Source organism: Rutilus rutilus (genome assembly GCF_951802725.1).
Source record: "Rutilus rutilus genome assembly, chromosome: 1".
NCBI classification, from domain to species: domain Eukaryota; kingdom Metazoa; phylum Chordata; class Actinopteri; order Cypriniformes; family Leuciscidae; genus Rutilus; species Rutilus rutilus.
Genome location: NC_140209.1, coordinates 74517192 through 74538243, shown reverse-complemented (window position 1 = coordinate 74538243; position 21052 = coordinate 74517192). Strand labels below are relative to the sequence as shown.

Here is a 21052-nt window from a genome sequence, read left to right as displayed (position 1 = left end):
CTTATTCTAAAAATAATATCAAGAATAAGTTAGATGAATCCGACATATGAGAGCTGTGTTAACAGTAAAACGTCCGTCATTTAACGAATTTGGATGGACGGATGGACAATACAAAATGCTTTCTGACATTTTGACAGAAAAAAAAAAAACAGAAAAAAAAACAGAAACAGAAAAACAAGCAAGAACAAAATTTAAACTTAGCCCGTCAATTTTCATTTTACAATTATCTTCTCTCTCTGTGTGTGCGCGTCCGTGTTTGTGAGAGAGAGCTCGCGCAGCACTGATACAACAGTACTTTTTAATCTATAGGTAACGAACGCGCTAGTTTTCATACAAAATAAATATGTAACATAATTAGGTAATTTTGTTATTATTAACACAATAATGTAACACATGAAGGCTATGTTTCTCAACACTGAGAATGAATAAATAAACGCCTGTTTCTCCAGACTCGCGCTTATCATTAATCCACAGATCAAACGTGCTGACACTTTTGAGAAAAATCTAATTCGAACGGGTATCAAAAATATCAAGCAATGTATTCGAATATCTACGAGTCAAAAAACGATCAGTCAAAAAATGCGTCATGAAGAGGAAAAAAAACATATATAAGTCGCACTGGACTATAAGTCGCATTTATTTAGAAATGTATTTCATAAAAAATAAAAAATAAATGTTATGGACGGGACAGTTCTCCGTTACGGACGCGAGCGTTCTGAAAGCGGCACTAAAAGACTGCTTTAAAACTTTCACAGCGACCTCAAACAGAAAGCACAAAGCCTGTCTTTAAATTTTATTTCGTTTTGTATTAATTGTATCTTAATTTTGATCAAAGATTCATCAACCAATAGCCTGGATTTTAAAAAATAAGAAGTAAATAGAAAATATTTAATCACGACACAGAGGCGCCAGCGCGTGAACCTGAAGCTTGTCTCATAAATGAACCGAAACCACATTATATAGAAAGCTTGAAATGTGTACTTTTAAACAGAACAATTCAAAACGAAAGAAAACAGACTGTTCTCTGCTTATGTCATCCGTATGAAATGTGCATTTCTCTCAGGCGCGTTCACTACTGCGAAGATCGCGAGTCAGCATCGTCAACTTCATCTTCAACTTCACACGTCAAATACACAGGAATGACTATCGGCCTGTTCACATCAGCCCTATTTTGACATCGGAACGATACCGATGTGTAAAAAAATAACCATATCGGCCGATATTATATCGGCGGGCGATATATCGTGCACCACTAATTAAAATGCACATTCATGTACATTTTTTACATAAACACTTTTTACATAAACTTAGCATTTAAAATTTTTAATTATTGGGAGATACAGTAACAACCGATAATGTATATGTACTTTATTTAAGTAGCCTGTTTTATAAAAATATTAATGTTTTATATTATAACCTTTCAGAATTTCATCTTTCATTTTAGCAATATAAAAAACATCTGTACCAAATTACATTCTTTCCCCCAGTTTGGGTATATGAATAAAATATGTACTTTTTTCCCCCTCAAGTATGAGTATGAGCTAATATATAATTCTATATAAGTCATAACAGTCTGGTGTATCATATTGATACAAAACATGCAAACATTTTTCCATGGTCTTTTATAGTTTGTCTAAAGGTTTGATAAACTGTCTCCACACACAAAAAAAAAATTCAGACTATTATTTCATATGTCAGGCTTTACAGGGATAAGTTCATGTTCATGATGAGGAATCACTATAGAGTAATGTAGATAAAGACATTTTTCAGATGAGAGCAAAACATGAGAAAATATATTAAAATACTTACAGAGCTCTTCTGGAGGTTTTGATGACTGCCGATAATCTAATGAGACACTCGTCTGATTTCTTGAATTTCTGAAGCTCAAACTCCTCCAGCTCCTCCTCTGATGTCAACAACACAAAGGCTAAAGCAGACCACTGGGCAGGTGAAAGGTCACCAGATGAGAGACTTCCTTTGCTAAGGTGGGTCTGAATCTCTTTCACCAGAGTTTGGTCGTTCAGTTCATTCAGACAGTAGAACAGATTGATGGATCTCTCTGCAGGAAGATCATCTTCTAATTTCTGCTTGATGTACTGAACTATTTCCTTGTTGCTCTGGTCATTGCCGTCTTGCTGTGTCAACAGACCTCGTAAGAGTCCTCGATTGGACTGGAGCGACAGACCGAGGAGGAAGCGAAGGAAAAGGTCCAGGTGTCCATTGTCACTCTCGAGCGCCTTGTCCAATGCAGTCTTGAGAAAATCAATCATGGTTTCATTTCTGTTTTCCCGTTCTGTAGACTCATGATCAAACACACTTTTCTTATTTATGTATAGAATCAGATATGAATAAAGGGTCTTGAGCAAATCAATCATGGTTTCATTTCTGTTTTCCTGTTCTGTAGACTCATGATCAAACACACTTGTCTTGTTGATGTATAGAAACAGATGTGCATAAAGGGCTGCAATAAACTCTTGAATGCTCAAGTGAACAAAGCAGTACATGGTACCAAGAGCGATCCCTGTTTCCTCCTTAAAGATCTGGGTACACATTCCTGAGTACACTGATGCCTTATAGACGTCAATACCACAGGCTTCCAGGTCTGTGTCATAGAAGATCAGGTTGTTTCTTTCCAGCTGATGAAATGCCAGTTTCCCCAGTGAAAGGATGGCGTCTTTATCCCAGGAAACATCTGGTGTGTATTCTCCATCATACTTTCGGCAGCTCTGCTGGATCTGAAAGCGGAGAAAGTGTGTGTACATTTGTGTCAGAGTCTTGGGAGTGTCTTCAGTGTTTGATTCTTGCAGGGTTTTAGAGATCTCATCAGCCTGAGTGTTTTTCACATCATTATTTATTTCCTCCTCCAGAATGTTCTGGAGAACCGTGGCTGAAATCCAGCAGAAGACTGGGATGTGGCACATGATAAAGAGACTCTTTGATTGTTTAATGTGATCTATGATTGTGTTGGCCTGATTCTCATCGGTGAATCTTTTTTTGAAGTACTCTTGCTTCTGTGCGTCACTGAATCCTCGTATCTCTGTCAGCCGGTTGATACAGTCAGGAGGAATCTTACTGGCAGCTGCTGGTCTGGTGGTGATCCAGATGAGAGCAGAAGGAAGCAGATTTCCCTTCATGAGGTTCGTTAGGAGAACATCCAGAGAGGCTGGTGACGATACATCACTCCACGTCTCATTACGATCAAACTTCAGAGGAAGGCGACATTCGTCCAGTCCATCAAGGATGAACAGCACTTTGAATTGATTCCTTCTTGTAAGGTTCAGTCCTTTTGTCTCTGGGAAGAATTGAGTTATAAGGTCCATCAAACTGAGTTTTTCTTTCTCCTTTAAGTTCATCTCTCTGAAAGGAAGCGGAAATATGAAGCGGATATCTTGATTTTCTTTTCCTTCAGCCCAGTCCAGAACAAACTTTTGCACAGAGACTGATTTCCCGATGCCAGCGACTCCTTTTGTCAGTACAGTTCGGATCTTCTTCTTGTCTTGTTCAGGAGCTTCAAACAAATTTGTGCATTCAACCTGTATCTCTTGTGCTTCATGACGCCTGGAAGCAACTTCAATCTGTCTCACCTCATGTTCAGTATTGACCTGTTCACTGCCACCCTGAGTGATATAGAGATCTGTGTAGATGTTATTCAGAAGTGTGGAGTCACCTTGCTTCGCAATTCCTTCAAACACACATTGATACTTCTTCTTTAGGCCACATTTCAGCTGATGAATGAAGAACAGCTCACCTAAACACAGGAACAGAAAATAGACAGTTTTAGTCTTCATTTTCTCTCCTACATTTATAAGAGACAATCAGACAGATGATCATGAGTCTCTTACCTTCTAGAGCATCAGCAGCTTCATCTTGCTTCATCTCTCTCAGGTAATGTAGTGTGAGATCAAGAGCTGATTCTTTGATACTGGATCTGTTCTCATTAAAGTCCTTCACAAAGTGTTCTGTGTTCTCCTTTTGTAATATTTTCTTAAACTTCTCCAGCTCATTCTTCAGAAACGTGATTATTTTGCTCTCAAGGTCCTACAAACAAAAGTAAGAAAAAAGACACAATTTAAACCAAATTGTACATCTACATTTTGTCAACACAATTTATTCGATAACTATAATATCTATAAAAAAAATCCAGTTAAAAGACTAGCATGTTAACCAGCTGATATTTTTAACAAATAGAAAAATAAAAAATATATAAGTGCTTCAAAGGAAAAAATGGATCTGGAGGAATTCAATAAAATGTCTTTGTTCAATAACATATTTGTTTGTTAGAATATTAAACATTTATAAAAATGTGTTTTCCTACTTGGAAGATTCCTAGAAGATTGTCTTTGAAATTCTCGTGGTTCCTGTGAGTCTGAACGTCTGAGTCTAATGTCTCATATTGAAGCCTGTAATCAAATAAATCAAATAAATACTGATTTTCCAGGCAAAATTTCACAGAAAGAGAAAAAGCAAATATTTATCAGAGTATTCAATGATAAATATCATGATAAATGATTCAATGATAAATAATAATAAATATTGGATCTAAAAATGTTTCATGATTGGTATTCGCTGATACATCTTTTAAACACAGACAACGTGTGACAAAAAATTAGAAACTTATGAAATACCTTTTATTAGATGATGGTGTTTTCTCACTGAAGTTTGGTGGAAAACCTTTAGACTGATCACTCCTCAGAGACTCAGAGCTGGACACATGACGACATAGACTTTGAGCGTGGAAGGGGACCTGCCCGCGTCCAGTAGCTCTTGAAGGAAGCACAATACTCGCGAGACCCCACATGTCTGTGGATCGAGCCCTCTGGCAGTGCACCATTTGTTAAACACCGACCATTTAGACGTGTAGAGGACGTGTAGAGGACGTCCCTCGTGGAGGGAGCTCTAGATTGTTTGATCGTGTTCATCACCCCTTCTGGTAGATCAGCATGTAATTGTTGAGGCTCCACGCATGCAGAGACCAGCGCTCTGGGTGGGGATGCCAAATCGAGCCGCGGGCTTGAGAGAGAAGGTCTCTCCGCACCGGGATCGGCCAAGGGGCTGAATCTGCCAATTGTATGAGTTCCGGGAACCAAGCTTGGTTCTCCCAGAACGGGGCTATGAGGAGCACTGTGTGGCGCGCTTTCCTGGCTCTCTCGATGACCTGAGGCAGAAGAGAGACCGGGGGAAAAGCATATAGCGGGCCGCTGGGCCATGTCTGGGCCAGCGCGTCCTCGCTCTTTGAAAAGAATACTGGGCAGTGTGCGTTGTCTTTTGACGCAAAGAGGTCGACTTTCGCTCTGCCAAAGCGGCGCCACAGCGACTGGACTGTTTGGGGGTGTAGAGACCACTCCCCAGGGGGAACGTTGTCCCTGGACAGTCTGTCGGGGCCCTCGTTCAGATGGCCAGGCACATGCGATGCTCTCAGAGAGCGCAGAGAGTGCTGAGCCCATACGAGGAGGCGTTCCGTCAGGGCGCAGAGCTTCTTTGATCTGACACCGCCCTGGCGGTTCACATAGGCCACTACTGATGTGTTGTCCGTGCGGACTAGAACATGGTGACCATGGAGGAATGGGAGGAAGTGCATGATCGCTTTCTCGACCGCGAGCATCTCTAGACAGTTTATGTGTAGGAGATTCTCCTGGTCTGACCAGCGGCCATAGACCGGTCTGCCTTCGAAGAGCGCTCCCCAACCTAGGTTGGACGCGTCTGTTGAGACAACTTTCCGGTGTGAAATCACTCCCATAATCACTCCAGTGTGATACCATTCGGCTGCTAGCCAGGGCTGCAGGGCTGAGACACAGCCCTGAGTCACTCTGATTAGCGAGCCGCCGGTCGCCCAGGCTCGATGGGATACGCGCGCTCTTAGCCAGCGTTGAAGCGGGCGCATGCGCAGTAAACCCAGCTGAAGCACTGCTGCAGCTGAGGCCATATGCCCCAGGATGCGCTGAAATGCTTTCAGAGGAACCCGATTGCCTTCTTTGAAGGATGCGGCGAGGCGCCGGATGCGGCGCGCGCGCTGCTCCGACAATCTGGCCGTCATCGCCACCGAGTCCAGTTCTATTCCGAGAAAGGAAATTGACTGACGGGGCGAGAGCGAGCTCTTGGTCCAATTGACCGCTAGACCCAGACCTTCCAGATGGCTGAGAAGCGCTGTTCTGTGAGACACAAGTTCTGTCTCTGACTGCGCTAGAACAAGCCAGTCGTCCAGATAGTTCAGAATTCGCATTCCCTGACTTCTCAGGGGAGCGAGAGCCGTGTCCATGCATTTCGTAAATGTACGGGGTGCTAAAGACAGGCCGAACGGCAGGACTGTGTATTGATAAGCTCGACCGTCGAAGGCGAATCTCAAGAATGGCCTGTGACGGGGGGTTATCTGGATCTGGAAATACGCGTCTTTCAGATCGAGAGAGATAAACCAGTCTCCTGGGCGGATCTGCGCAAGGATCTGTCTGGTTGTAATCATCTTGAACGGCCGTCTCATGAGAGCCTTGTTCAGATGTCTCAGATCTAAAATAGGTCTTAATGCTCCGTCCTTCTTGGGAACGAGGAAGTAACGGCTGTAAAAGCCTGACTCGCTCAAGGAAGGATGAACCTGTTCTATGGCCCCTTTGCGCAGCAGCTTCGCTATTTCTGCTCGAAGCAGGTGCGCTGCTTCTAAACCCACTTTCGTCTCCGTCTGCGCTAGAAAGCGCGGGGGGCGACGAGCGAATTGAGGCGAATAGCCGTGTTTTGTAGTGTTCAACACCCATTCTGACGCGCCCTGAATAGCTTCCCATGCTTTTGCACGCATAGCTAGGGGTCGAATGGTCTCTGGGTTCAGATCGCCGCGCTGCGCGGGATGGAGAACCTGTATCAGAGAGGATGGGGCGGCGCGCGCGCCGCCGGTGCTCGAACACGGGGGCTGATAAACAGTATTGGCCGGCTGTACAGCGTTCAGTAGCTCGGTCCTGAAGGATGGAGCGCGTTTTGCTGTCAAACACCCCTGGCGCGAGAGCGGCGTGGGGGATATAGTGTCTGAAAGTGAGTGCGCGTGCTCGTGAGCGGGCGCAGGGTTTACACTTATAACACGGCCAGTGTTTTTGGGAGCTTTAGAGGGTCTGTAACCCGGGGTAACCGTATGGCAGAGCGAGCAGCGAGTAGGTGTGAGCACAGAGTTGTGGGCACATTTACTACACTTAATACTCGAGCGGCGTGTTTCCGCTTTATGAGAGAGCGCTCTGAGCGCATTACCATGGGAACCATGTTGTGTGAAGCAGTGAACACATGGGAGTGGGCACATTTTCTACACTTAATATCCCCTCGGCCTGAGCCGTTGCAACTCGAGCAGCGGGTAGGTGTGAGCACAGAGTTGTGGGCACATTTACTACACTTAATACTCGAGCGGCGAGTGTCCGCCTATGAGAGAGCGCTCTGAGCGCGTAACCATGGGGACCGTGTTTGTGCGAAGCAGTGAGCACATGGGAGTGGGCACATTTTCTACACTTATGACACCCTCGGCCGGAGCCGGAGTGTTTCGGGGCTTTAGAGGGTCTGTAACCCGAGGTAACTGAATGGCAGAGCGAGCAGCGGGTATGTGTGAGCACAGAGTTGTGGGCACATTTACTACACTTAGTACTCGAGCGGCGTGTGTCCGCTTTAAGAGAGAGCGCTCTGAGCGCGTTACCATGGGGACCGTGTTTGTGTGAAGCAGTGAGCACATGAGAGTGGGCACATTTTCTACACTTATCTTCGGCTAGAGCTGGAATGTTAGTGAGCTTTAGAGGATCTGCAACCCGGGGTAACTGAGTGGCAGAGCGAGCAACGGGTAGGTGTGAGCACAGAGTTGTGGGCACATTTCCTACACTTAGTACTCAAGCGGTGTGTGACCGCTTTAAGAGAGTGCGCTCTGTGGACGTTACCGGGGAGACCGTGTTTGTGTGTAGCAGTGAGCACGTGGGAGTGGGCACATTTTCTACACGTATAACACCATCGGTGTTATAGGAAACTGATAGAGCAAGAAGCTTTGATGGCTCATAAGTTTAGTCGCTCATAAATACTCAAGCACCATCCTGCGAGATACGGGTTCGCTTTCTGTATGTGAGAAAGCTGGCCGCGAGCTCGGAGAAGCCAGCAGAAAAAATATTTATCTGCCGCCAGAGCCGGATTCGAACACGGGTCTCCCGTGTGGAAGTCCAATGCTCTGCCACTGAGCCACAGGAGCACACATAATCTTTTAGTTAGTGCGAGCATATGACCGAGCGTCGTGTTTCGTTTCGGCGTTTGTTTGCAGACGCGCGCGTGTATTAAAACAGGCTCGTTACTGCAGTATAGTATTTCCAGCCGCCTGAACTTGGAGGGGACTGAGAAATATGCGAGGACTGGAGGTAGTCCGGCCTAGGCGGGACGAAAACACTCTCTCTTCCTCTTTTCGCCGGTGCTCGTGACGTCCGCTCTGATATCCCTTGAGAACGGCGCAGTTGCGCGGCTCGAACAAGGGAGAGAGAGCGGGAAGATGTCATCATGTGCTATGACATCGTATGTTTGCAGGCGTGCGTGTATTAAAACAGGCTCGTTTACTGCAATATTGATATTTCTAGTCGCCTGAGCTTAGGAGGGGACTGAGAAATGTGTGAGAAACGGAGGTGGCCGGAGAGTGACGCGCGACCGAGACGCGGGGTAGCTTTCTTATAACGTAAAGGAAGCCAGCCCGTGACCGTCTACTTCTGACATCCCTTGTGAGCGGCACGTTTGCGCGGCTCGAACAGAGGGGGAGAGCGCAGGGAGGGGCGTGCGTCGTCCGGGGTGTAGCTTTCTTGTAACGTAAAGGAAGCTATAGCCCGAGACCGTCCGTTTCTGACATCCCTTGTGAGCGGCGCCGTTTGCGCGGCTTGACAGAGGGGAGAAAGCAGCTGTGTAAGAAAACAGCGCTGTCTGCTTCATCCCCTGAGGTGACGGCAGTGCGGGCGAAGCCGGCCGCTGCGCGTCGGGAGGTGGGGGGGAGAAGGAAATAGCGAGGCTCGCGGGAGGGGCTCCGGCGAGCGCTCAGCTGTCATAGAAGCCCAGGCAGAGAGCGCAGATACATGGCGGTCTCTGTCGCTGAGCGTGGCTCACACGAGCCACAGGATGAGCGAGGCATTTGCAACAACGCCTCGCGCTCTTTTAGATGCAAGTGTGTCGCGGGGCGAACACACAAACACACACAACACAGAGCAGAAAAAGGATATAGTGCCGGATAGCACAGCAGGCAGGGAAGGCTGAAGGTGGCGAAAGCGGCCGGCGTCCTCAGGCTGAGATCCTCGGCGTGCTGGTCGCTTGCTTCGACGGCGGCTTCCTCAGAGATCAGCGATGCGAAGAGCTTCGCTGAAGAGACAGAAATCAGCGAAGCAGCCTCTGAGCCTTGCTTATATACGCTAAGCCACACCCCTAATGACGGGCTGTGACGCATTGAGCGCGCCAAGCGCGCTCATTGGACGTGACGTCACGCCCAGGGCTCAGCGATAGGCTGCTGCAGTTGCCGCAGAGCAGCCAATGGGCACGCGAGTCGCCTGCCCTAGGTCTGCAGGCTGCCGCACTGCGTAGACAAGATTTAAAAAATTAAGGATAATTTTTGGCTTCAGTATCTCGAGAAAGGAGACTTTCCCGCAGCGTAAGCTAGCTTACGCAATACGAGAGAACCTCTCGTAAGAGAACACTTTAGTAAAGGAGGATCAACTGTGTGTGAAACACATCTGTGTCTTTATCTAATCCTCCACAGAAATACACACACTCACACAATTTACTGTTTTATAGTTAACTACTATTTTATTTTACTGGCTCACATTAGTTTAACGATTTCTTTAATATATATGAGAGAGATTTAATATGTTACAAAAATACTTCACTCTAATTTATGAGAACATTTCAAGTTTTTGTTTATTGACACAAATAGAGAGCAGAAATGTCTGTGTGACACAGTTGTGTTAGCATACTTGAATTCAATTAAGTGTATAGTTGTTTCCTAATGTCTGTCAATAATTGTATGATCTAAAAACTGAAGTCATTTATTTGGATTGATTCAGCGTCTAGAAGGTTATAAACAAATTATTAACTGTGATATTTTCTATAGAGCAAACAGGGCTTTATAGACAATGTCAGAGTTAATTTAAGAAGTTAAAAATAGAAATTGTGCAAAGCATGTGCAAATATGCTGAAAGTTGTGTTATTGACAGGGAAACACAAAGTCCAGTGGAGTTTAAACTGATGAAAACAGACGCAGTCTTACCTGTGTTTCTCTGAGAGACTCATCTGAGAGAGAGAGTTCTTTCCTCTTTCCTCTGACATACTGCAGCTAAACTGACACTGAAAACTGATCAGCACTGGTTTCTGAAAACACTCAATCCTTCAGCATCACCTGGAAATGACACCATTTTACACAGATGAAGAACATCTTATTTAAGACAATAATGAAGAATGTGGAGTTACCATCAACAACAGCAACAGCAACAGCAAAAACAATCTATAAAATAAAGTGAGTTACAGACAAATATATTGCCATGTAAAATAACCGAATGGTCTTAATCATTTCTGATTGTTTAATCATTAACTGACTCTAAATATTAAATCATTGGGGAACAGAAATTGTGTTTAAAACTATGAGTGGGAAAATTGAAGCTGATTTGTTATATTCTCTATTACAGTTTAATATCATTTTACAATCATATTTACCCAATCTTTATTAATTGTTGAATCGTTTGTAATTTAATCATTACTTCAAGTTCACAATGATGATTTATTTCATTACTTTCAAATGATCCTAAAATAACTGATTGAGTAAACGTAACCAGAATTATAATAGACATACTGTATAACTACTAACCATAATTGCTATATTTGAACTGCGATATTCAGTTTAATAACAGCAGATTGTTGGTCATTGACGTCAGGCTTCATCTGTCTGTCTACTGTAAATGTCTGCTTCAAAAATACTTTCGATTTCACACCACAAAAACAACAGCCTAAAACTGAAGAGGAAATGGGGGAAAACGTTTCGGTTACTAAACGTAACCTCTGTTCTCTCTAGAGAGGGAACGAGTATTGCGTAAGTAGCTTACGCTGCGGGAAAGTCTCCTTTCTCGAGATACTGAAGCCAAAAAATTATCCTTAATTTTTAATAATCTTGTCAACGCAGTGCGGCAGTCTGCAGACCTAGGGCAGGCTTACTAGCGTGCCCATTGGCTGCCCTGCGGCAACTGCAGCAGCCTATAGCTGAGCCCTTGGCGTGATGTCACGACCAATGTCACGCTTGGCGCGCTTAATGCGTCACAACCCGTCATAAGGGGTGTGGCTTAGCGCATATAAGCAGGGCTCAGAGGCTGCTTCACTGGTTTCTGTCGCATGAAGCGAATGAGCTCGTGGCGCGAGCACGGCGGGTTACGCAATACTCGTTCCCTCTCTAGAGAGAACAGTGGTTACGTTTAGTAACCGAAACGTTCTCTTACGAGAGGTTCTCTCGTATTGCGTAAGTAGCTTACGCTGCGGGAACTCCCTTGTCAACTCCGTGCGCGCCCAGCATCCACTGAATGAGTCCCAGGGAGAGCCCGGGGAACGTGATAGCAGAGAGCCGGGCGGCCAACAGAGGGCTAGCGCAGTACACAAGCACATACTATGGGGGGCACGGAGCGGCACAGCCGGTCCGAACTGACAATTCTCTACGCAGTGCAGCTCAACCAGTAGAGCTAAATCACACAACGTAGCCCGCGCACAGATAGTGGGCTGGCTTACGCGAGACTTAGACTGATAACACTTTCGCCTGCAAGGCGGGAACTTCCAGGTTGTAAAACCTAACAAATGTAGAGGGGGAGGCCCAGCCTGCCGCTGCACAAATGTCATGAATGGGAATCCCGCTGGACCACGCCCACGATGAGGCCATGCCTCTGGTGGAGTGAGCTCGAATGCCCAGAGGGCACTGCAGGTCTTTAGACGCATAAGCAGCAGCAATAGCGTCCACTATCCATCTGGACAGGCTGTGTTTCGAGGCGGCGAGACCCTTGGTGCGCCCACCAAACGAAACAAAAAGCTGCTCCGAGCGCCTGAAGGCGGCGGAGCGTGAAATGTAGTTTCTCAACGCCCTGACCGGGCAGAGGGGATTACTATCTGCCTCGCTGCCGGGAGTCGGCAGGGCTGAGAGAGAAATGACCTGCGCTCTGAAGGGAGTGCCCAATATTTTGGGAACATAACCATGCCTCGGTCTGAGAATAACTTTAGAGTCATTAGGTCCGAACTCGAGGCACGCGGCATTAATAGATAACGCGTGAAGGTCTCCCACTCGTTTGACTGAAGACAGCGCTATCAGAAAAACGGTTTTGAGCGTGAGGTATTTCATATCTACAGTTTCCACGGGTTCAAAGGGATGCGCTTTCAGGGCTTCCAAGACCAGTGAAAGATCCCACATAGGAACCGAGGGGGGTCGCGGGGGGTTCATCCTCCTAGCTCCCCTAAGGAAGCGGATGACGAACTCGTTCCTTCCTAATGTGCGGCCCAGCTCTGAGACAGAGAACGCTGAAATGGCCGCCACATAGACTTTGAGCGTGGAGGGGGACCTGCCCGCGTCCAGCAGCTCTTGAAGAAAGCACAATACTTGCGATACCCCACATGTCTGTGGATCGAGCCCCTTGACAGTGCACCATCTGTTAAACACCGACCATTTAGACGTGTAGAGCCGCCTCGTAGAGGGGGCTCTGGATTGTATGATCGTGTTCATGACCCCTTCTGGCAGATCAGCGTGTAATCGTTGAGGCTCCATGCATGCAGAGACCAGCGCTCTGGATGGGGATGCCAGATCGAGCCGCGGGCTTGAGAGAGAAGGCCTCTCCGCACCGGTATCGGCCAAGGGACTGAGTCTGCCAACTGTATCAGTTCCGGGAACCAAGCTTGGTTCTCCCAGTACGGGGCTATGAGGAGCACTGTGTGGTGCGCTTCCCTGACTCTCTCGATGACCTGAGGCAGCAGAGAGACCGGGGGAAAAGCATATAGCGGGCCGCTGGGCCAGGTCTGGGCCAGCGCGTCCTCGTTCTTCGAGAAGAACTCTGGGCAGTGAGCGTTGTCTTTTGACGCAAAAAGGTCGACTTTCGCTTTGCCGAAACGGCGCCACAGTGACTGGACTGTTTGGGGGTGTAGAGACCACTCCCCAGGGGGAACGTTGTCCCTGGACAGTCTGTCGGGGCCCTCGTTCAGATGGCCAGGCACATGCGCGGCTCTCAGCGAGCGCAGAGAGTGCTGAGCCCACACGAGGAGGCGTTCCGCCAGGGCGCAGAGCGTCTTTGATCTGACACCGCCCTGGCGATTCACATAGGCCACAACCGATGTATTGTCCATGCGGACTAGAACATGGTGACCGTGGAGGAATGGGAGGAAGTGTTTGAGCGCTTTCTCGACCGCGAGCATCTCTAGACAGTTTATGTGTAGGAGATTCTCCTGGTCTGACCAGCGGCCATAGACCGGTCTGCCTTCGAAGAGCGCTCCCCAACCTAGGTTGGAAGCGTCTGTCGAGACAACTTTCCGGTGTGAGATCACCCCCATAATCACTCCTGTGTGATACCATTCGGCTGCTAGCCAAGGCTGCAGGGCTGAAATGCAGCCCTGAGTCACTCTGACTCGCGAGCCGCCGGCCGCCCAGGCTCGATGGGGCACGCGCGCTTTCAGCCAGCGTTGAAGCGGGCGCATGCGCAGTAAGCCCAGCTGGAGCACTGCCGCAGCTGAGGCCATGTGCCCCAGGATACGCTGGAATGCTTTCAGCGGAACCCGGCTGCCTATTTTGAAGGATGCGGCGAGGAGATGGATGCGGCGCGCGCGCTGCTCCGACAATCTGGCCGTCATAGCCACCGAGTCCAGTTCTATTCCAAGAAAGGAAATTGACTGACGGGGCGAGAGCGAGCTCTTGGTCCAATTGACCGAGAGACCCAGACCTTCCAGATGGCTGAGAAGCGCTGTTCTGTGAGACACAAGTTCCGTCTCTGACTGCGCTAGAACAAGCCAATCGTCCAGATAGTTCAGTATTCGCATTCCCTGTCTTCTCAGGGGAGCGAGAGCCGTGTCCATGCATTTCGTAAATGTACGGGGTGCTAAAGACAGGCCGAATGGCAGGACTGTGTATTGATATACTCGACCGTCGAAGGCGAATCTCAAGAATGGCCTGTGACGGGGAGTTATCTGGATCTGAAAGTACGCGTCCTTTAGATCGAGAGAGATAAACCAGTCTCCTGGGCGGATCTGCGCAAGGATCTGTCTCGTTGTAATCATCTTGAACGGCCGTCTCATGAGGGCCTTGTTCAGATGTCTCAGATCTAAAATAGGTCTTAACGCTCCGTCCTTCTTGGGTACGAGGAAGTAACGGCTGTAAAAGCCCGACTCGCTCAGGGAAGGATGAACCTGTTCTATAGCCCCTTTGCGCAGCAGCTTCGCTATTTCTGCTTGAAGCAGGTGCGCTGCTTCTAAACTCACTTTCGTCTTCGTCTGCGCTAGAAAGCGCGGGGGGTGACGAGCGAATTGAAGCGAATAGCCGTGTTTTATAGTGTTCAACACCCATTCTGACGCGCCCTGAATAGCTTCCCATGCTTTTGCACGCATAGTTAGGGGTCGAATGGTCTCTGGGTTCAGATCGCCGCGCTGCGCGGGATGGGGAACCTGTATCAGAGAGGATGGGGCGGCGCGCACCAGTGTTTGGGAGCTTTAGAGGGTATGTAACCCGAGGTAACCGTATGGCAGAGCAAGCAGCGGGTAGGTGTGAGCACAGAGTTGTGGGCACATTTACTACACTTAATACTCGAGCGGCGTGTTTCCACTTTATGAGAGAGCGCTCTGAGCGCGTTACCATGGGAACCATGTTTGTGTGAAGCAGTGAACACATGGGAGTGGGCACATTTTCTACACTTAAGACACCCTCGGCCTGAGCCGTTGCAACCCGAGGTAACTGAATGGCAGAGCGAGCAGCGGGTAGGTGTGAGCACAGAGTTGTGGGCACATTTACTACACTTAATACTCGAGCGGCGTGTGTCCGCCTTATGAGAGAGCGCTCTGAGCGCGTTACCATGGGGACCGTGTTTGTGTGAAGCAGTGAGCACATGGGACTGGGCACATTTCCTACACTTAAGACACCTTCGGCCGGAGCCGTAAACCCGAACTTATACTCTTTCTGAGATTTATCTGGGCCGCCGTGAAAACGGCGTTTGTGTGCAGGCGAGCGAGTGGTATTACTGGCTCGTTGGCTGCGGTGTAAGCTGCTGCAGTAGCCTGAATCGAGGGGACCGACAGAGCTGGGCGCTTTGATGGCGGTCCGGCCGTAGCGGGACTCAACCATCTCTTCATCCTTGTAGATGCTAGGAGGACTTCGCGGGCTCAGACTTCAGCGTAATCTTGGGCCGCGGACCCCGGGGGGGGCGGCGGTCTGTGACGGCTGGTCGAGCGCGATCTAGGGCGGCCGCCCTGACGTCGCTGCGAAGCATTAGGTGGCCGAGACGAGCGCTGTGTGGAGCTGCGCACAGGAGGCTGAGCTTGAGAGCGGCCTGTGGCTGGGCTCGAGCGGCGGGGCAGGAAGAGGTTCATAGCCTGCGACGCCTTCTGCACTTCGGAGAAGCGATCCACTATCCCGCTGACCGCAGGGCCGAAGAGGCCGGTGGGCGAGAGTGGGGCATTGAGGAACACAGCGCGCTCTGACTCACTCATATCCGCTAGCGTCAACCATAGGTGCCTGTCGATGACGGTGAGCGCGGCCATAGATCTGCCGATGGCTTGTGCAGCGGTCTTAGTAGCATGGAGCGCAAGGTCCGTAGCGCTGCGCAGATCCATTAAGGCTGAGTGATCCGGGCCCTTCTCATCCAGTTCACGGAGGAGGTCGGCTTGTAGGATCTGAAGTACAGCCATCGAGTGCAGGGCGGAAGCAGCTTGGCCGGAGGCGGCGAAAGCGCGGCCGGCGAGAGCTGAGGTGGTCCTGCAGGCTTTGGACGGCAGGGCAGACTTTGAGCGCCATCTAGCAGACGGCGGGCAAAGGTGCGTTGCCACCGCCTCCTCCACGGAGGGGATACCAGTATAGCCTTTCTCGGCGGCCCCGTCCACCTGGGAGAGAGCCGAGGAAACTGGAGAGCGGAGTCTAGCGGAGAAGGGCGCATTCCATGACTTAGAAAGCTCCGCGTGGAGCTCAGGCAGGAAGGGTGCTGACCTAGAGGCTGGCGCTTGGCGGCGGCTAGGCAGAAAACACCCGTCGAGCCGATTAGGTGCAGGCTCCTTCGGTGGGGACCAATCCAGTCCCATTCGTTCGACCGCTTGGGTGAGGAGGCGGAGAAGCTCCGCGTCGACACTGGCGCGGGACCTGCCAGACTCTAAAGTCGAGGAGGCGGAGCGGTGAGAGCCTGACCATTCCTCGCTGTCAGAAGCAAGCAGAGAGCAGCTGTCAGCGGCGTCATCTGCTTCGTCTCCCGGGGCGACGGCAGTGCGGGCAGAAGCCGGCCGCTGCGCATAGGTGAAGGGCGGGGGAGAAGGAGAGAGCGAGGCTCGCGGGAGGGGCTCCGGCGAGCACTCAGCTGTAACATCCGGTTCAGGAGGCCTTTGAGAGCGGCGTTTCTTCTTACGCGGCCCGGAAGAGGCAGCCGGAGAAGGTGGAGGATCTTCAAACATGGCGAGTCGAGCCCGTAGGGTCGACATCGGTAATTCCTCACACTGTTCGCAGCCGCCCTCAGAGAGAGCGCGGGCTGCGTGGTCGAAGCCCAGGCAGAGAGCGCAGACCACGTGGCGGTCTCCGTCGCTGAGCGCGGCTCTTCACGAGCCACAGGATGAGCGAGGCATTTGCAACAACGCCTCGCGCTCTTTTAGATGCAAGTGTGTCGCGGAGCGAGCACACAAACACACACACACAGAGCAGAAAAGGATATATTCGCCGGATAGCGAAGCAGGCAGGGAAAGCTGAAGGCGGCGAAGGCAGCCGGCTTCCTCAGTCTGAGAACCTCGGCGTGCTGGTCGCTTGATTCGACGGCGGCTTCCTCAGAGTCCAGCGATGCGGAGAGCTTCGCTGAAGAGACAGAAATCAGTGAAGCAGCCTCTGAGCCCTGCTTATATACGCTAAGCCACACCCCTTATGACGGGTTGTGACGCATTAAGCGCGCCAAGCGCGCTCATTGGTCGTGACGTCACGCCAAGGGCTCAGCTATAGGCTGCTGCAGTTGCCGCAGGGCAGCCAATGGGCACGCTAGTAAGCCTGCCCTAGGTCTGCAGGCTGCCGCACTGCGTTGACAAGATTATTAAAAATTAAGGATAATTTTTTGGCTTCAGTATCTCGAGAAAGGAGACTTTCCCGCAGCGTAAGCTACTTACGCAATACGAGAGAACCTCTCGTAAGAGAACTTTCAGAAACATATTCGTTTTCAATAAACCTTTCTCAATAAATCTTAATTTTTTAACTTAAAAAGATTGTAGTTTCTGGCAGATTCTTCGTCTGTTCAGAGTAGCAGAAGAACAGCCTTCTGTAACTTCACATTTAAATCTCGATTAAAATGAAGTTCTTAATAATTACAAATGACTTTTATGGAGAATGTATTAATAATAATAATAACTATATTAATTTATAAGTATAATAAGTATAAGCATAACTTATAAACTTGTTGTCAGTCCGCGCGCGTCGTTCTCAGAATCTCTTGCTGGTCTCGATGGATTGTGGATTAAACACATAAATGGCCGCGAGTGTTATTAGATTTGGAGGCATTGTGCTAAATCTGGATAAATGTTTTCTGGATCATAGATCAGATCAAATCCAGTGAGTAACAGGTTTGGGTATCATGATGTTTGCTTCATGTGACAGGCTTGGTGAGTGAAATTATAGTTGTATTATCTTTCTGTATATGTATAATTTTCTTAAAATGCTCTGTCTAAAAGCGACCAATACGACATTTAACTCCAGCTCACCATCGGTTCGCCAAACTGCTCCGTCTCCAAAACGTTCGTACACATAGGTCACAGTTTGCGTGCAGATGCGCACATTTTCCCGTCAAGTTTGTCTTTATAAATCACAGCTTATGCGTCGGAAGTGTCGTCCGCCTCTCTCAGAGCCTGTTCTGTGCGACGCAGCGGTGATAAACGAGGCCCAGGTGTTTTTACTTTCTTTTTCCTCTTCTTCCTGTGTTTTACAGGAGGGTTTGGAACAGCTGAACAGTTGCACACCGACACCTACTGCACTAGAGCGGGATATTATACCACATATATCTCTAAATCCTGTTTAAAACCTCTTAAATAGACACAAATGATTCATAATTCAAAAATAGAGCTGGATATGGCCAAAAATATCATCGTAATTTGTTTGTTCACAATTAAACTCCACAGAGTAAGCTACCTTTTAATTTAGGGCCCACATTTATTTTTATTTTTATTTTTATTCCTAAAGTGTGTTTTATTATATTTTTCTGGATTCTATGTTTTATGATTGAATACAAATGTAGCATCAAATATGATGTGTTTTGAAATGAATAAAAACTTTCATTTTAAATGTAATCAGACAGTTTCAGTGTGTGTTTAACAGTAGTTTTTCTCAGATGAAACGGGGGAAAGCTTGTGAAGTGACTCTGAAGAGCAGCTCTGGAGATGAAGATCATGTGGAGTGTCCTCATACAGTGAGACTGTGTGTGTGTGTGTGTGTGTGTGTGTGCAGATGCTGAAAACACCGAGAGCCTCATACCTGTTTGAGTTTGTGTAGGAGACTGTTGTCATGTTGATTTATACTGTGTGATAGGCTGTTAGATTAATCCATTTAGACAATCAGCCATAGTTTCATTAAAACATACAGTATATAATTCTTTTAAATTATGTAGATCCCCTTTGTGCAGCAGCAGCGGAGAGCCCAGAGAGCCCAGCCGAGGAGTGGACGAGGCTGGCGATAGTGACGACTGCTCAGCTGGAGACGGCTCATCCGGACAATCCCACAGGCAAAAATCTCAAGAAGAGAGCACAGCTATGGAAGGGCAAGGGGAAATTCACTTCCCAAAAGGCAGGCACCACATAGTCTATCCCAGTGTGTCACTGACTGTGTTGCACTTGGCAAAAAACACAGTAAATAGACAATGTCGGAAGTTCAGTTTTTTTCTTTTTTTTTCTAAGCCTGAGGTAGTCGTGCTTCTACGGCTGCTGTCTCCTCTGTTACGGCCTCTACTGCGTCCTCATCTGGCTCCAGTGTCCAAAGGACGAGACAGAGTTAGATGACAAGCTTTGTGAGAACACCAATTGGCCCTGTCAAACAAAGCAAAGTGGATGAGGAGTTATCTAAAATTATTGCACTGGGTTTTCAACCTTTTTCAATCGTCAGTGACACTGGATTTAGAAGATTCTAGAAGGCAATTGATCCATCATACATTTTACCGAACCGAAAGACTATATCAAACACTCTGATGCCACAGCTCTACAGCAGAATTAAAGAAGAGGTGAAGGTGAAAGTCAGCAATGCCTCTGCTGTGTGTCTGACGACTGATACCTGGACGTCTCGGACAACTACAAGTTTTATGGCAGTCACTTGTCATATTATCGATGAACATTTTACTCTTTCATCACCTCTACTTGACTGCTTTTTATTCACTGACCGACATACTGCTGACAACCTGGCAGCCGAACTTAAGAAGATATGTGAAGAGTGGGAATCTCAAACAAAGTGGTTGCTTGTGTGACTGACAATGCCAGCAACATGAAAGCAGCTTTCCGGAAAGCTGAATGGAAGCACTTGCCATGCTTTGCCCACACATTAAATCTGATTGTGAGGGAAAGCTTAAACCACATTCAAGGGACAGTGACACAAGTCAAGAGTGTTGATGAGTTTGTCTATCTATGTTTGTTCATGTTTATGCATGTTCATGGTATGAAGCAGAGGTGCTATCAGCATCTGGATGTGGTGGACCAGTACCTCTCCCTAACCCTGACCTTAACCTGACCCTAACCCTAACCCTAACCCTGACCCTGACCCTGACCTGACCCTAACCTGACCCTAACTCTAGCTGCACATTGACCTCTGGGTCCAGATGTTGGTGACCACAGGTGCTCAATCATTATGGCTACTCTGACAAGGTGAACTCAGATCCTGGAAATGATGAGCACTGTTTCATAATCACTAGTCTAACACACACCAGTGTATGGATGTATGCAGAACACATGCAAACGTAAATGTCTACAACACACTCTTATTTCTGTTTAAGTTAGGAGGTATTGTAAAGAGTTTCATGTCATTGTGGGAGAATCTGCACCAGTGCTGAGCCAGAAGGGTGTCCCAGTGTGGAGAAACCGCATCAGCGTTTGTTGAATTATTGTTATTCTTACCATAAATTAAATCACATGATAGTATTTATAACTTGAATTGACAGTTAATTTATTTCGTTTGCAAATAAAGTCTTTCTCCATTCTCCTCTACCTGGCGAACTGCTGTTTAGGTGAGCGCATTTACGTTTACATTTATTAATTTAGCAGACGCTTTTATCCAGAGCGACTTACAAATGAGGAATACAACAAGCACTTTGTCTCGAGAGAAAGCAGTAGCAGGAGAAGTGCTAGCAATACATGGTGTCAGTCATTGTCTGGAACAGTATGAGCAAGGAGAGCACTTTCTGTGAAGATGTTTGTTGTTATTTTAACAGTCGTGAGGAGAATGCAGTTAAAGAGTTTCAGAATCAGTATACACAGTTTCTAGAGGACGTTATCGTGTGTGGAGGCCTCGTATCCATAGTGTGGTCTCACTTAAGACAAGCCTCACTGCTTTCAAACCTATTTTATTTATCTGACCTCCTCTCAGAGGGTAAAATAATATCTGTTCTGTTGAGTACAAGGTCTTGTAATATTTGTTGTGTTTATGTCAATATTTTTGTGAGTTGTTAAATAATTCCAAATTGGTTCAATTCATGAATGTGTTGATTTGTAATATTACATTTAATATAAATGTCTTTTAACATCTACATTTTGTCATTTTATTTGTAGGCCTACTTAAAATAATAAAATAAAAAAGTTATATCTGAATACAGAAAATGTATTTATTTTATAACAGCATATAACCTATACACTATATTATCAGAGCATATATGTTCATACA

At 47.5% G+C, this 21052-nt stretch overlaps 2 protein-coding genes across 2 annotated transcripts in view; both read right to left on the bottom strand.

Annotated features, from left to right (window-relative positions):
• LOC311305800 (uncharacterized protein) overlaps nucleotides 1-21052 on the bottom strand; it is a 1224369-nt gene that overhangs the window by 50557 nt on the left and 1152760 nt on the right. The window lies entirely within an intron of this gene.
• On the bottom strand, nucleotides 1806-18114 carry LOC311306039 (protein NLRC3-like; the record flags this gene model as incomplete). The annotated part of the gene is made up of 7 exons (XM_084434194.1): nucleotides 17902-18114; nucleotides 10235-10363; nucleotides 4626-4703; nucleotides 4316-4400; nucleotides 3843-4038; nucleotides 2423-3748; nucleotides 1806-2293 (listed from the first exon to the last, which is right to left on the bottom strand). The coding sequence occupies exons 2-7, from the start codon at nucleotides 10291-10293 to the stop codon at nucleotides 1806-1808; spliced, it is 2232 nt and encodes a 743-aa protein (XP_084290320.1). The 5' UTR covers nucleotides 10294-10363; nucleotides 17902-18114.